We start from the raw sequence: 16,759 nt of genomic DNA, 5'->3' as shown, positions 1-16,759 counted from the left end.
TTTGTTGTCCAGTTCGCGCAAACTTTTTCTACTTTACTAAGAATGTCCCATCCAGTCCGACATGTCCTGATCATTATCAGCAATCAATACAACCACTGCACCACAACGTCAAGCACGTCTCGGGCGGCCGAAGTCCGATTTGTACCAGCCATACCATGATCAGGTTGGAAATAACACAGGTAATTGCTCAGGTTAGGCGTGAAACAATTCAAACAAAATTCGCCTAAAAGGCGAAGCGAAAGACTCATACAGGTGACCTGTAAGTCAAGTAGTCTTGTAGTAAACAAGGTTGTGTAGTTGCGAAAGCCAGAAAGTTGGAGCATACGATCAATACCACTTCACGAAACGGCAACCCGGCCGTTTATGATCATGTAGTACACAGGCCACAAAACGAAGCAACCAGAACAAAGGGCAGTCACTCAGCCGCGAAATCTGCCATAAGCTCAAGGTGTGGTTCGCATGCTTTAGCGCGTCTGCCTGGCGAGGAGTCAGCTCGGGATGAGCTACGGCTGCGATGCGTGTTAGCTGCTACACGGAGTTGAGGGAGCGCGCCTACTTACCATGGAAGACTGCTATTACAACAAACGACGATAAGTGCCTCAGAGACGACCACATATCCAACTTTTGCAAAGTGCCCAAAGTTTGAGCTGAGCACGCGCATACCGCAAATCGGTAACAGGTAGGAGGCAACGCTTTCAAAAGGTGTGTCGCTTCCGGTGGACAGATGACCGTTTAATAATTCCTATAAATAAAAGTAGCACAAATATTCTATTTTGTACATTTGTATTGCGTGAATTACAGTTTACTGATAAAGGCATAATTTTTGAAGCTAATATTTGGCCAGAATGTCGCAAAAGCAAGGTGGCGGTCGCCTGTGCGTCGCCCGTGTCGCTACCGTCAAGGTAGGCGTGGTAGGTTGGTGCAAAAATGAGGCCAATGAGGCACCTGCATGAAACTGGCGTCGGTTATGCGACGCGCGTCTCTTCATCCTGTCTCTCCTCGAGTATCTTTCAACTGTCCTCTGCACGTGGCAGCGATTGTGGCTCAGCTCGAGCCAGTGGGTGTAATTTCCTTTCCATTCTACCTTCAGTCACAACACCGGCAGGCAGGAGGCGGCATGCAAGCGAAAATGCTAGCGAATGCTGCAGCGGAAAAACCTGTTTCGAGTCGTCGCTGCGATGAGCGGCAATGTTCCAAAAGGTTGGAACCAGCCTTTAGGCGGACGCGGTTTTGCCGACGCGCATCTTTTCTATCCTTCCTCTCGCATCCCTTCAAACTCTTCTCCGTCTGCTCGTGGCAGAAAGTGTCGCTCAGCTGGAGCCAGTGGGCAGGCCGTGCAATTTCTTCCTTCAGTCGCAACAATTCGCGTTGGCCAGCAGGGGCATAGTCAGATCCTCGCATTAAAGCCCTGTTTGCATGAACCCGATAGTCGGGTTGATCTAGGTCATCTCAACTTGACTGCGTGTTCACATGAACTTGATTTAGCAAGTCGAGACCGGTTCAACTGCAGCGACAAGTGGCAGCCTCCAAGATCGCGGCTCTTACCACTGTCTCGGAGGCGCGATGACGCAAGCGAAAAAAAAAAAAACGGGTTCGCATTTATCTTCCCTCCACTAACCCGACTCCACAGCATTTACAAGCACATTCGGCAGGGTCAACCCGACCCCAGACTCGCGCGTTTATATGAACCCAGTAACCGGTTTTCGACCAGATCCTGTCAAGTTCATGTGCACCACCCAATAATTTCCCTAACACCTTTCACAACTTTTATAGATACTGGGAAATCGTCATTTGTGCGGCAGCGCCTATTTGCAAGGCTAGTCTTTGTCACCCAAAGGAGCAAAACCCAAGCAAGTGGATAAGGTGGAAGTCGTTGTGAAGGGTTTTCAAATTAATTTCACCCATCTGTGGTTCAAGGTGCACCCATATCTAGGTACTACATGAATGCTTTGCACGCCGCTTTCAACTGCGTTCGCCGTGGATGGATTCGAACTCGTGACCTAGTGCAGTGGTACAGTGCCCACAGCCTCTGCGCCATTGCTACGAGTATAACTATAGAGTTGCATCAGTCTAAAAACTTGTCTCTCGCAGCCTCAAGAGTAGTAGTTAATGCAGATCAGTTACTATGCAGTCAGCCTCGCAAGGTTGAATTGGGAGCTCCAAAACAAGGAATGCCTACTAGTAAAAGAATTCAGTACAAACCTTTGATGCCTACAGAACATCCATAGAAAGATTTTTATTGACCTCAAGTGAACATGAAAGTTGGTGCACATGATCATTCCGTAGTGGTGGTGCATTTTATAATGGCAATATAGGTCAAAATTTAACAGAATTGTGCTGATGGCAATAAAAATCGGCCTGCTACTGGTTGTAGACGCGCACTGATATCGCACAGAACGCGGGCCTCTAGAATTTCGCCATCGAAATTCGACCCACTTCTTTCGGGTCAGAGTGTCAATCCGTGTGACATGCAGGCAGCTGAAGCCGTACAACAGTCCCAACAAGTAAAATGTCCTAGGTTGACAATCACAGCACAGCACTATCATTGAGGCATGCTGCTAGAAGAGCTTTGTCTTGAAGAACATATTCCACTTCTTTCTCATCCACCCTGAGGCAAATCTGAAAAGTGCAAATGGGAAATTGGCAACAAGACAACTTATATGAGCACATACGAATAGCTGAATGTTCTTGCCTAACAAATAAACATGCCACAGGATATACAAGTTTGAACATCTTATAATGTAAATACAGACATCCTCTCCTTATCCTCTCTTTGGCCCTTATCCTTTACCGACCACCTGGGGATCTTTAACGTGCACTCACATCGCACAGCGCACATGCACCTTTTGCGTGTCGCCGCCATCGAAACATGGCTGCAGTGGTTGGGTTCGAACCCGGGTACTCCGGCTCAGTAGACGAGAGCCTTAACCACTGAGCCACCGCAGCGGGTCCCCCATAAATTCCTAATGCTTAAACGTTTAAATCGCAACCTTCATCCATCTGTGTTGGAGTGGATTTGAGGATTCCTAACTAACTGCCAACAATTTGTTTACGTAAATTCACATTTATACCCGATGTCGCCTGCCCGCTCTGGTGTGCCCCAAGGAACTGTTCTTGGTACTCTTTTCTTCATTGATATTAATAATCCCCCAATAACAAACCCAATAACAAATCACCTAGATGCTTCCAGCCTACAAGAGGATTTTAAAGTACTAGAATGGTGCGACACTTGACTCATGACGCTGAATGTAAGCAAGTCTTCCGTGTTATCATTCCACCACCATAACTATTTAGTTGTTCCTACTTATTTTATTAACGACAATATCGTCACCATCACTGACCTGTCACGCTTCAAGTCTGCCATCGAAGCCCATCATCCAAGCCTTATCACCTAAACATATTTTGCCATGTTATGACCACCCCTCATGTAATGTCCTAGCCAGGGACCTCTGAGGTATAATAAATAAATAAAAAAGGGGAGGCAAGGCTTTTAAATGAAAAAGCACGTGTTTGCCAGTGTGAGAAACCTGCCCACATGCTACCCCACATAGGGGATGGGGTTTGGCTGCTGCACGCGCGCACACACACAAAAAGATCTTGACATCGTCACAATCTACCTCAGTCACACAACACCAACAAAACATGTGGTACAGTAACCTCTACAGCAGGCACTTCTGCAATTTATTTTCTGTACTCCCAAATTACTTTGTAAAAGCAAATTACAGAAGCCCGAAATGGAAGCTGACCATAGGATTTGTAAAACTTGCAGTCTTTCATACCTTGCACAGCCTGAGTTCTTTGTGCTTCTTGACAGCGATTAGGCCCCTGGACTCCAGCAGTGTGCTCAGTGACTGAAAATCTGACTGGTCTGTGGAACATTGGTGCTTCTGGCAGATGCGCATGTACACCTCCTGGAGCTTAAACAGAGTACAGTTGGATGTTAGAGGAATGATATTTAGCACACAATAAAGCAAGGTAAAACAAAATTGCACTTTTCTGCACTGCTTGTATTTGCAACATCTAGCTAGCTAAGGGACAGTTATTCTTTGCAGTGAGCAGAACATCAAACATCAAGCCTTCTTTTATAAATAGCAAAACGTCCAAGCCTCGTCAGCTATATGATGAGGCATATTTAAAGCACTCGGGCAGTGCAGAATGGCTTGAAAGTCAACAGTTGGACTCACAACCACTGCCACTGAAACCAAAAAATTCAGGACACATTTTGCTTTTCAGCGCACTACTCAAGTGCTCAGACAAGCCTGGCAAGGTCTGTGCTTCAGCCATGCACAAGAAACGGCATAATGAAAATGTATTCACATGCTATTACAGCCGCATGCAGCAGCAGAATGTGCACTGTTTGTCAAGTGTACACAGGCATGTACACGTGCATGGCTCAAAGAAGCTCATGACTATGGTGCCGTTCAGCGAAAACCAAAATAAGGTCCCCCTATACTCGGAAGGTGGTGCTATTCTTTAACCTTGCCGCCGACCCCCTTGCTTCTACATTCAACTTTCTTCCTCTTTTGCAGCTGCAATTGGCTGAGTGCGCTTAGGTGATGCATTGCACAGCTAGCGGTGGTTTTTAGTTTTCTTAGGAAAGTGTGAAAACTTTAACACATGTGCAAGAAAACATGGCCGCATCATAACCAAGTACGCAAGTGATCGCACAAATTATATCCACTAAGTGTAATACTATAAAGTTATAATCGTGAAAACTGGCAAAGCTTCACGTTCTCTAAATCTGCCAAAAAGTCTCTCCTATTGGGGGTACGTGCAAGCAATAATGATCATGGAGCTTTGAAGAAAGGGGAAATGTCACTACCTTTAGTATCGGTCTTTAATCTTTTTACCCTCGGGAAACCACAGCAGCTTTCAAAAGATGCCGAGAAACCCTGCATCTTGGCCCTCCTCCCTTCGTGCCTGACATGCATGCGAGTGAAAGGTCCTTGAAGGAATGCCTACTCAGGTTCTACATATTACCAATGAAGTCAAGGCAGCGCTGGACCGCGGCGGGCAAATAGATGTGCTTTTTCTTGATTTTCAGAAAGCATTTGACCGTGTTTGTCACAAAAGACTTAAAACTGAAGCTACAATATGCGCTATAAAATGAATAAATTCTTCGCTGGCTTGACTCATTTAACTAATTGAACACAATATGTCCGAATGGGAAACGCGATTTCTTCACCTACTCCCGTACTCCGGTGTACCGCAAGGTTCAGTACTTGGACCGCTTCTCTTTTTAATTTATCTAAATGATTTGATCTTTGATTCCATCGACTACCTTAATGCAACCGATAATTGGTGTCAGTCCTGGCATATGAACTTAAAACGCCTCAAATGATGATTACAAGAAAACACCATTCATTTATACATATAAAATCAAGAATGTAGCAATCAAGACGGTTGACAGATTTAAATGTCTGGGTGTAGTCACTGGCTCGAAGCTAACCTGGAGCGCTCATGTCCAATACGTCATTTCGGCGTCGCTAAGGAAGCTATGGCTAATTAAACACTGGCTGAAACATTGCACTAGTAGGACTAAACTCGCTGCCTACACGACACTCATTAGACCATTGCTTGAATGTGCCGATGCTGTGTGGGATCCCCACACAAAGACCGACGTGAACAACATTGAAAGCGTGCAAAAGAAAGCCCTTAGATTTATTTATAATATTTATAGTAGACGAGCCTCGATCACTGATCTCAGAACACTGTCTGGCCTCCCATCGCTATAATTTTGGTGCAGACTACATCACTTATAAACTTTGTTTAATATCGTTAATAAATCAACAAAAATGGATTCAGACATCTACATCAATTTTAATAAAACAAGGGAAACCAGAGGCAAGCACAGCAAAACAATTGTGATGCCACAGACTAAAACTACCGCTTATCGCTTCTCGTTTTTCCCTCGAACTATAGCAGAGTGGAATGCTCTACCGCAAAAAGTCGCTAGTATATGTCTTCGGTCGAATCCTTTGCGTCTTTCGTGCAATCTTTGCAATGAAGCGCATTAATTTTAGAGTCGCCAGTTTCCTGTTTTTGAACATTGCATTGCTGTGTTGCTTCTTTTCATGATGTCAGTGTTCGCTTTATTATAATTTTGTATAAGCTGCCTTTACCGACGCAATACTAGTCTGTATTTCTAAGCATTTCTCATGGTTCCTAGTAACTCACGTTTTTGTTATTCTGACTTGCAGTGCCGACCTTGTACTCACTCACTCCTGCCTGGACTGCCAAAAGGCAGTTGGCAGTATCTAATAAATAAATAAATAAATAAATAAATAAATAATTCAATTAATGATAAATAGCAGTGTGGTGAAACAGACTGCTGCGTGTAATAACTGTTATGATAGGTCACAAAGTAAAAAGTGGCTAAAGGAAAGAAGGGAGCTGAGGCATGCATAAATATAGGCCTCGAGGAGCTCAAAAACAACTCCAAGGAACCCAGTTTGAGAACTCCAGGTATAGATAAGTTAGGCCAAAATCCTTAGAGCTTTAACATGGGAGTGCTCTTTGCATATCTGAAACTGAGTTCATAACACAGGAGACCCCACATAGAATAAAGTCAGACCCAGTTATGCAACTATTAGCCAGTATAGTATTTATGAAAAAAATGTATATATAGTTGGTATAAAGTACTTGAGACAATGGCTGCTTGGTAATGCTAAGTGAAAGTTGATGAAAACTCACAAACTTATACTATTACCGACCAGAATATAAGGACCGTCACAAAACTGGAATGTAAAGATCTTGTGCATTTTGCTGAAAGTACAGGTCTGTGGCCACAGTCCAACACTCATCTAGTCTAGTGCAATGCACAGTGGCTTTGGTATAAAGCCATGGTCTAAACAAAGCAGGTTGAGTGGGCCTAGTACCTTTCCCAAGGGGACGTCCCGCAGCTTCCGGACTTTAAGCAGTACAACCAGAGTGCAGAGCAGCAGTTTCTGCTGCAATGGCAGGGTGGCATTGAGGTCCTTGCTCCCCATTGCTGATGACCCAAAGACATCTGCCAGCACAGAAGAGATGTGAGCCATGCTGACTACCTTCAGGGGTGCCTTCTTTGGAGAGCCCAGATTATAGCCTGTGATAAAGAAAACAGCAATTGGTGAAAGATGCCACGCAAACAGAGTGGAAGAGAAAAATTTTGAGAGGATTTGTTAAAATCTAAAGCAGCAGCTGCATGCAAAAATCAGTGGTATCAGGTGTAAGCAGGCAGTGTTTTTCGAACATCTTTGCTCACTAAAGCACTAAAAGCTAAAAACTGTACACATTGCAAGCCTCTTACAAGGCTTGCAAGGGTATTAGACATGCTCATCACAAGCAATTGAAATAGATTTAAACAAGTAAAACGAGTTTGCAAAGGTAACCACAAAAAGGCTTAAAGAAGCAAGTGTAAAGAACGCTGGGGACTTCACATCCTGGCTTATGGAGTTTAATGTCCCAAAGTGACTCGGGCTACGAGGGAAGCCGTAGTGGAAAGCTCTGGGAAATTTCGACCACCTGGGATTCTTTAATGTGCACTGACATCGCAAGGTACATGGGCGTTTAGCGTTTAGCATTGAAATGCAACCGCCGCAGCCACGATTAAACCCACGTCATTCGGGTCAGCAGCCAAGCACCATAACCACAGAGCCACCGCAGCGGCTAACTTCACATCCTATTCCATAAATGTCGACAAAACTTAACGTATATAATTTATTCACACCATGTTCAGGTCGTGGAACCAACACTTGCTGGGTCTTGGTGGAACCTTCTACCACTTCAACAGCCCGCCTGGAGAGAAATGAAATATATCAGAATTCAACATATGAGCAATGATGTACAATGTTGGCACAATGTTGTAAAATAGAAATATGAGATAAACTGAACTGAGATTGAAAACTGAAATACCTTTCCTAACACACATGGCAAACAATGACTTTGTGAACTCTAGGGCTTTTGCACTGGGCTAAAATGCTCAGCTCAAATGACAATCGACCAATTTATAACGATACTAGTTCCATGATAGCTAAAACCTCTCACCCGATTTCACTTAACTGAACAAGAGAAACTAATAAACAAAAAATGTACTAGTCAACGCAAAACCGAATGGCAAAAGAATAGCTGTGTACCTGCAAATATCCAAGGCCTTGCGAACATCACCTGTGCAAGCAGCAATTTTCCGTGCACAGAACTGAATGGCTTGAGGATGTATTACAGCATGGCACTGAAATAAACAAATGATTAAAAGAATAGCTTGGAGGTCGCAGAAATGGTGCATGCACAATCAATGCCCCAGAGAAACTGCACAAACATCAGTTTTTTCTTATAAATTTCATCATTATTTGTGTTTCACTAATGTAAAACTGATTCTGGATCAAGCTTCAATGAAACTTCAATGCACTTTCTGCAAGACCTGGCAATAGTAAACAGTAATGTGACAGAAATTCATCTACAAATATCTCAGGTTTGAAAGCAAATGGACTGAAAATTCCTCCTTTAAACAGTACGAGCGTCACACTGTACTGAATGAGTTGCAGCTACAAGCTCCATTCTCCTCCTGTTGCCAGCTGTGGTAAACTTGTCGACTAAACAAAATGTCTGACATGAGACATGTTAGTAATCACACCCCAAATCACATGTGTCATCTCCTGTAACCAATGGCACACAAAGGTACTCGTGCTCTTTAAATCAAGACAGAAGAGTGCAGGTCTTACAATTAAACAACATCAAAACAACCTCCCTTCATTAGTGAGCCCTTTTTCCTTTTAATTTCTCTAAACATTTAGGGGCATGCACTCATTATGGCTAAATATTCTCAAAATAATGGATATTTGAAAAGAAAAAGCATACCTCACTAAGACGGTCTGTAAGTATGGCCACTATTTCTTCTCTAGAATAAGGCGCAAAGTGAAGTAGCATTGGCTGACAGCCGTAGGCTTGCAGATGAGGCAGTACACGATCAGTGAGATCCAGAGCATTGGCAATTCCTGGGCGTCCACATGCACACAAAGCACATCATCAGCAGTCGAGCACTGCTGAGCAAAAGAGGGCACAAATATGCTTGACAGTGTCATAAGAGGGCAAGAGAAGAGAGGAGGGATGGTGCCAGCAAGTCTGGTCAACATTACTGTTGTCCTAGACATTCCATGACAAGCAGCATAAATTAGGCTGATGCCGCTGGCCTGCACTTGTTTTTTCCAGCCAACTATTGGGTAACAGGGAGGATTGTTGGGCCAGTTGTTTAATGTCAAAAACAGCTCGAAACACGGGACAGAAAAGAAACAACACACACAGTGCTGATACGGGAAAGAAGTGCCAGATGCAGGAGAAATGAACCATAAACGGGAGGATTGGTGGGTCAGTTGGTTCACGATTAATGTCGAAAACAGCGCGAAACACGGGACAGAGAAAAGAAACAACACACAGCACTGTAGCACGAAACATGGGACAGACAAAAGAAACAACACACACAGCACTGTGTGTGTTGTTTCTTTTGTCTGTCCCATGTTTCGTGCTGTTTCTGACATTAACTATTAGGTGCTTTCAGGTATTTCTCAACGACCCCCTGTTATTCCTCTACTGTCAGTTCATATAAAGATATATACCAGGGTAGCTTGAATTAAAACCATGAAAGTGCAAACAGTGTGCAACAGCTCTCTAACTTGCTGACAGTGGTGATGCTAGAAACTACTGCAGCAATGGAAGGCAGAGCAAATACAACTCGGCATGTGGGCATGGCACAAAAAACCACCTGAATGAATATGAGGATCAACACACCATGTCCACATGCTGTACACCTAAGCGTCTACACACCAGGTGCTATGTTAGCTCACTGCATATATGAGTGATAGACGAATTAACGACTACAAGGAATTGTGCAGCATTGTGAGAATGAAAATTATAAACTCAGAAGAATAACAGATGGGAGACAAAACATGGGTCCACTTTCACCGGATAGAAACCAAGAAAGTTACATTTGTAGGCTCTCTTTATAGCGTGGGCAGGTGGTAGCTTTGGACTATGCCATAGAAACAGCGTAGAGCACATGTACTTCTAAGCTCATGTTTTCTATTTCATGGTAATTAGTGCCCCCCGATGAATGTGCAACTGTTGCCACAGTCCAGGTTGTGAAATTTGAGTGCCTAGTGCATCTATTCACCATCCCTTGCATTCCGTGATTAATTCATGGCAGTGAAGTCTGATGAAGAAAGAGGCAGTGCTTGTGCGACTAATCGCAGCCTGAAGAATTGTCTTCCACACACTTGATACACACTCGAATACTTGCATGGCACAATAAAGAGGCTACATTAAGAAATGATGCAAGAGCAATCTGTACACACTTTAACAATTCATTAAAATAATCGCCATTTTCATTGGAGTCCTGTGTTTGTTGAACAGCTACTTTTGAAGCTAGAATGAAACAACTTCACGTTTGTTTAAATACAGGCCACCCAAATACCTTCACAAATACAAAAGCACATAAAAGCAACTGACCCCAAACTATGATGGTGAACTTACCGAAAAGTATAACACGAGAATTCTTCAGCTGAGGAAGCTCGAAGAGAGAATACAGCACAGTCTGGTTCTTACTGTCAAGTTGGTCAATTTCATCCATTACGATGACCCTGCAACCAAAGCATTCAAGGCCATGATTGACTGCAGTAAAATTAAGCAAACATTTTCGACATTGCACACACAGCTATCTTTTATAACTGCAACAAGCTGCTCGTAAGGGTCAGCATTTTAAAGAAAATACTTATGGCCGTGCCACAAGTTTTCAATGTGTAAACAACAATATGCAGTTCAGGCACAAAATCAGAAACCTACATTTTCTATACAGGTGAGATGTGAACAGTAGAATCTAAGGTAAAATTAAGCCCAGATGCAATGGATCTTCAATGACACATAACGAGCATCAAAATATTCAGTGTTTTTCACTTCATAAGCACCTATTTTACACGGTTAATTGTTGTCAGCAATGATAACAATGCTGTAAACTTACATGGGATGGCCCTTGGTAGTAAGCTTTGCGCGTATGGTGTCGAGAAGGTTGCTGCCACTTGCGGAGAAGCCAAGGCCAGTGACAATTTTTTCGTATATGGCAGAGCTGGTTTGTAGTGTCATGCAGTTTACAAACACAAACTTGAAAGTAAAGAGGTCCTGAAAAGAGACACACCTGAGTCAGCTTGAAATACATTTAGATGCACCATCAAAATAAAAGACATAACAGCTGCACACCTTCGCAGATAAAATGATTTGTGACAGGCAGGCCGTTTTCCCGGTGCCCGGAGCGCCTGAAATGTATAGACTGGAAGACGAGCGTGAGCGCAAATGGAAGTGTAAGAAGTCCTTCATTGTCTCCATCTCTTGTTGCCTCCCAACAACACGTACACTCGACTGCGACGTCAGGCTCTGCTTTGCTTTCTGGTACAGAGACGCTGCAGCAAAAGGAAGAGGTGAAGGGTCAAACCGCAGGTGTTAGCATCATAGAAAACCACGAACACTGCCTGGTCACACGCCGCTCTATAACTTGACTTCCAAAAAAAGAAACGAACTAAGATCATGCATAGAGAGCGCGGGAGGTAGAATTGTACTTACTGTCGACGCCCGAAACGCAGAGAGGAACCAGATTTTCCTGGCTGGAGATCGCTTTAGGCTTCTTCGGCGATTGTGATGCTTCGGAAAGATGAGCCGCTGAAAAGAAGGCACCGTTGCAAAAGCACATTAAAAGGAGTTGTATAAAGTCAACTCAGTTCGCAAACCCTATCAGTAGCATGCAGAAAGAGCAACAAGAACTGGCTATCTACCATTATCACTGGAACATGCTGCGTCGTCGCCGGAGAAGAGCCTTTTGCTAACTCGATGGACTTGGCTTGCGCTGTTCTCGTCAAAAACGGCCTTCTTGCTTGAACTAGGAGACCTCCTACTTTGCTGAGTCTTCGCTGCACAGCGCGAAGATTTTCGCACGGGAAGCTGAAGAACGGACTGCGTGTAAGGCATGCCGACAGACGTCCCCGCACTTGGCCGCGCAAAGAGCTGCCGGTAGCGCTCCCTCAAAAGATCACGCACTGTATATCTTGAGCGATAATGGTAGCCTCTCTCTACATATGCCAGCAGAACACTTCTTGATGTTGCTTAAGACGCACCACAAGGCACCATATATCTGAACAGCCGTCGCTCAGCTGACATTGCAGTGGAATGCGCGCGAATACCCAGTTTGGCGCCACATCTCCTCGTTATTTCCCGCCATCTGGTCCTTGCCAGCGTCCGATTGGCTAATTGTATAAAAGTACAATAAGAACATTATTTTATGCATAAGGTGAGTAAAATAAGTTTTTTTTCAGTGAAAACAAATCTGCATAGGTACATTTGCAAATGCGCGCACGCATTTATTTGATCAGAGCAGGGCGAATTGATAGGTGACGCCACCGATTTCTGTATGAAAAAAAAAAACTCACAAAACGAAAGCTGTTGCGAGCTGGCTCCCCTTGCCACGTAGGGGTACACGTTAGGTTTGTCTTGAACTTGGCAATTTAATGTGTAGTTTGAGGATTTTGTAGCGTTTGACGGTTATACGAGATGGGCGGATCACAAAGTAGTGCAATTCCTGGAGGTGGTACGGAAGGATATCACGTTCTGCGGGTAAGGAGCTTGTGTGTAATAAACATGCCGGTACTGTCAGCACAGCTCAGCTTCACGTTGAAGGTTGTAAATATCGCAAATAGCAAGACAGCAGATGATGCAAGTTACAGAGATCCAAATGAGTACCGAAGATGAACTTTACGTCGCGCTGCGCTTGACTTAGTTTCGCGTATTGCTGGTTTGTCGAGTAGATATGGAACGTACAAAACTGGTCTGGCACGCAAAGCATGCTGCTCTGGCCATGCTTGTAGGTTATGTAGCGGACCATATTTGTGAACACCTCAGCTACGTGCTTTGCACCATTTCCCTTGTCTGGTTCGAGCTGTCATTGGTGATCGCCACTTTCCACGAGCAAACATTTCTTTCTCGGTACTACGTGTACTACACACATTGAGAGGGAATTAGCTTTGGCCATAATGGTACTTCGTCACACGTAGTCTCATATATGCTTTCACGTAAACCAGCCGATTTAAACGCGTTCCAACGAATGGTATTCCTTCGTCACTGATGTATTAAATTTGTCTTGCTTTGATTATTCTTTGTTTTGTTTTGTGATAGGTAATAATTATAATAGACGGTATTGTCACAAGAAAAGCTCCAGCGACTGCAGTCCCAGTCACTGGAGCTGCCCTGCGTTGAAGTTGCGGACGCATGATGAACAGGGCCGTTGATGCTAATTGTGGCAGGATTTACTGGTGGGTTTAGAATAATGGCGCACTAAACAAAATACAACGTCTTTTGCTGTGAATGAACTGGTTGCTGCAGTTGTTTGACCTGAATGATTTTTTTGCTTGTCTGCTGAACCTGCATGTAGGTACAAGAGAATTCTCCCGGACATAAAGCTGGACTGGAAGCTTTCTTTGATTTCATTGTTGCCATTGGAAACACACGCTTGGTACGTGTCTTTCCAGCTTATCTTGACAAGGTTTTGACTGCTTCATCAGTGATTACGCAGGAACTCCCACTTGATTTAGCATCAAGCATCAAGTGGGACGGATGACCTAGTATTTGTGGAAGGCATCAGGGTCAAATGATACCGTACTAGAACACAAAGCATATGTGTATATTCATGTATATATATAATTTTGTTTTGTGGCTATTAGCTTGCTGTGTTGTGTTTTCCTAATTGCAATTATTATAACTGGTGCATGCTGTTATAAATATCTTGCTTTCATTGTACTGACAAGGTGTGCTAATTTTTTCCAGAATCAAGATAATGATGTCCTCAAGGATGTTCTGAAGGCGAACATAGAAAAGCCTCTAGTGATGACAGTGTACAGCAGCAAAACTCAGACAGTGCGGGATGTCGAAATTGTGCCTTCATCCATGTGGGGAGGCCATGGCCTCTTAGGAGTCAGCATTCGCTTCTGCTCTTTTGAAGGAGCCAATGAGAATGTTTGGCACGTGCTGGTGAGATCTCGTCTGCTAACTTGATACCTTAATGGTTTTGTAAAAATTTTGGTGCTTGTGTGGTTCCTACTGCAAATTATTAAAGCTGCATTCTGTCACCTCGCATACAAGGCATGTGGGAAGCATTATCTTGCTGATGTTTGCTTTCATACGCCTGTAAAAAAGTTAAAGCCACAGTAAAAATTTATGTAACTTTATGCCTTTTGTTATAAATGTTATAAATGTTATAAATGGTTGGTTGGGCTGCCATGTCAATGCACTGCGATATGTTTTTGGAAAAGGTGTGAAGGTTTGCATGGACTAGATGACAGGTAGCAAGAACTGAGAGGATGTACTCTTCTCGTGTTCTTATTGTCTAGTTCACATAAGCCTTGCCTTGTTCACATTAATCTTCGTGGCTTGTCACAAACTTCTTGGCATCATCTTTCGCTGCGATATGGACGAGGTATTTGAAAAGTAACATACTCAGTAAAATTGATCAATTAAGCACTGATGTCATGTTTTGCATGTTCATAAATTGTGATGGAGGTGAAGCTGATAGCTGTTTTGCATGCAGAACGTGACAAGAATGAGCTTGAATTTTGGCATTCCTCAGCATTATTGATTTGTTCTCAGTATTTGTGAAGAGGGAAATTTGTGGCTGTCTGTATGCAAAGTGGAGTTTGTACATTAGTATTTTTGAGAATGTTTATTGTATTTTTTGTTGTATTTATTAACAGCATAGCAAACAAGGAAAAGCAAGTGTCTGGCACTTTCAAACTCTTGTTTAGTGTGCTGTTATGGGGCTTATCAGCCTCATAGAAACTGCGGCTTATTATTCACTAAAAAGCTCCATGTTGATATAATCTGGTAGTTTTGCTGCAGTTTATACTATGAAAATTTTTTATGCAGTACTTTTCAGACAGTGTAAAGGTTCTGTTCTTGGCATCTTCATGGCAGCAATTTTCATATTTGCTGTATGCAGGATGTGAGCCCCCACTCTCCTGCTGAGGCAGCAGGTCTCAGGCCTTACGCTGACTACATCATTGGCTCAGACTCTGTGTTGCACGAGGTACTGTTCATTAGTGATATCTTACTGCTTGCCTGTAGTGCTGGCCCTGACTTGTCAGAGGAGGTTTTTTTTTTATGGTTTTAACAGTACCCCCCTAAATATTTACTTACCTTTATACTGAAACAGTTGCATTTTTCTTGCTTCTAGTACTGGAAAAAAGCAAGCATTTGAAATGATTGTTCAGAACTGCAGGCTGTTGTATATGAATCCATAATACATAGTTAACGTTAGCACCAAACTAATGTGACCCTATTTAATGATGTGTGCAGAAGTATTGTATAATGTCATCTGTTGCCCTGAGCATATTCTGTCATAGCATTCTTATACAGAAGGCAAAGCATACACAGTGATGTCAGCATTCTAAATTTTCAGGGCAAATAATGTTGAATCTCAATCCTCTTTTGCTGTGTTGCTGCATCATACTAATTTCATAAATTGAATTTCAGTGTGTAGAAGTTGTGCCTAAACTTGTGTCCTGGCATCAAGGCTTGGCTCCTACTGAATATATTTTCACTTGTAATGATTTTGCAGTCTGAAGACTTGTTTACACTTATTGATGCCCATGAAGGCCGGCCACTCAAGCTCTACGTCTACAACACGGACACTGATGGCTGTCGGGAAGTGACTATCACCCCTAACAAGTCTTGGGGTGGCGATGGCTGGTATGTGGCAGAATTTTCAAGCTGCCTATTAGTTTCGCAGAGAGGTTCATTATCCACTTTGACGTGACCTCTTAGTTGAGACCAAAGGCAGGAAGGATTCTGTTTGTAGTGCAAGCACCTGTGAATTCAAAGAGGTGAGGATGAGCTTCTTTAGATGGAAGTACCTTGCCATGCGTGCCTCTTTGAGAGAAGAATTGTGCATAAAAAGAAGGTAGCGTAAGGAATTAAATTGCAGAAATAGGGTCCTCAAGTTATTTCTTCAAGAAGAATATGCATGTATAGAGGTTCTGGTGATTCTTTTACCCTAGATGTCTGTCCTCCATATACATCAGCTCACTGACCCTGCCCTGTTTGCAAGTGCAGTTAATTTTTCCAGGCATGCAGGCATACAGTGACATTTGCATAAAAAGAAAATTCTTGTGGCTTTGCCAGAACCACATGTTGTTTTACCAAATGGTCAAATCCCACTTCCATCACTGGGCGTGTTCTAACAGGACCTTGAATATTACCTGTCTAATGATATTCCCTAGTCATGATAAAGACTGCTGACACAGTGTGCATGCTGCCTTTCTTTTTGTTTAGAACTGTTGTTTCTACTTTTGTCTGTTATTGACAAAGTCTGCATGCTTGTGAGCTCTTGTACAGTTGAACATTGATAATTCAAACTTGGCGAGTCCTGAAAATGTATTCGAATTGCGCAGAGTTAAGGGTAGCGCAATCAGGCTTCCCTAGATACTAATGATTTTGTCGGGAGCAGATTGTCAGTTCAGATTAACAGGAGGTTTGAATGTCACTGTATTGCTGACCATGTTTTTGACACAAAGTACACATTGCAAGTTGTGGTTTGGGTATGCATGTTGTTTTGGTCATGATGCTTTCTGTGTAATTTCCACTTGAAGCTTGTGTGATGAGTGGGATGAGTTGCACAGTTCATTGACTATGCATATTGGCTGATTATAATTGATTATTAGATGTTCTTTTCTGTATTTACGTTTCCAGTACTAGAGAT

The 16,759-nt window shown here is 43.1% G+C and overlaps 3 protein-coding genes across 3 annotated transcripts in view; 1 reads left to right on the top strand and 2 right to left on the bottom strand.

The window, feature by feature from the left end:
* Nucleotides 1-734, bottom strand: part of Tsf2 (transferrin 2) — a 50,625-nt gene extending 49,891 nt beyond the window's left edge. The window contains exon 1 of the mRNA XM_077645519.1: nucleotides 561-734. Coding sequence (XP_077501645.1) covers nucleotides 561-615 — 55 coding nt within the window. The 5' untranslated portion in view covers nucleotides 616-734. The remainder of the gene's footprint in view (nucleotides 1-560) is intronic.
* Nucleotides 735-2,203: 1,469 nt separating this feature from the next.
* Nucleotides 2,204-12,237, bottom strand: Cdc6 (Cell division cycle 6). Its single transcript, XM_077645517.1, has 11 exons — nucleotides 11,793-12,237; nucleotides 11,584-11,679; nucleotides 11,224-11,423; nucleotides 10,988-11,145; nucleotides 10,504-10,610; nucleotides 8,836-8,972; nucleotides 8,115-8,209; nucleotides 7,709-7,776; nucleotides 6,879-7,084; nucleotides 3,780-3,917; nucleotides 2,204-2,619 (listed from the first exon to the last, which is right to left on the bottom strand). Exons 1-11 carry the CDS (start codon nucleotides 11,983-11,985, stop codon nucleotides 2,527-2,529), a joined length of 1,491 nt encoding a protein of 496 aa, XP_077501643.1. The 5' UTR covers nucleotides 11,986-12,237; the 3' UTR covers nucleotides 2,204-2,526.
* Nucleotides 12,238-12,447: 210 nt separating this feature from the next.
* The window catches only part of Grasp65 (Golgi reassembly-stacking protein 2), a 30,696-nt gene continuing 26,384 nt past the window's right edge, over nucleotides 12,448-16,759 (top strand). The window contains exons 1-5 of the mRNA XM_077645514.1: nucleotides 12,448-12,627; nucleotides 13,442-13,522; nucleotides 13,834-14,037; nucleotides 15,002-15,088; nucleotides 15,620-15,750. Of these exons, the coding sequence (XP_077501640.1) occupies nucleotides 12,565-12,627; nucleotides 13,442-13,522; nucleotides 13,834-14,037; nucleotides 15,002-15,088; nucleotides 15,620-15,750 (566 nt within the window). The 5' untranslated portion in view covers nucleotides 12,448-12,564. The remainder of the gene's footprint in view (nucleotides 12,628-13,441; nucleotides 13,523-13,833; nucleotides 14,038-15,001; nucleotides 15,089-15,619; nucleotides 15,751-16,759) is intronic.

This window comes from Amblyomma americanum, chromosome 1 (genome assembly GCF_052857255.1).
Source record: "Amblyomma americanum isolate KBUSLIRL-KWMA chromosome 1, ASM5285725v1, whole genome shotgun sequence".
Classification (NCBI taxonomy): domain Eukaryota; kingdom Metazoa; phylum Arthropoda; class Arachnida; order Ixodida; family Ixodidae; genus Amblyomma; species Amblyomma americanum.
This window is presented reverse-complemented; position numbering and strand designations above follow the sequence as displayed.

Excerpts from the sequence above, each read along its gene's own strand:
- Cdc6 (XM_077645517.1), bottom strand. The coding sequence starts at position 11,985 with ATGCCTTACACGCAGTCCGTTCTTCAGCTTCCCGTGCGAAAATCTTCG. Across the intron at positions 3,918-6,878 it reads GGGACGTCCCCTTGGGAAAG|CTCCAGGAGGTGTACATGCG; the intron begins GTACTAGGCCCA and ends ACTCTGTTTAAG. Across the intron at positions 2,620-3,779 it reads AAGAACTCAGGCTGTGCAAG|ATTTGCCTCAGGGTGGATGA; the intron begins GTATGAAAGACT and ends TGCACTTTTCAG.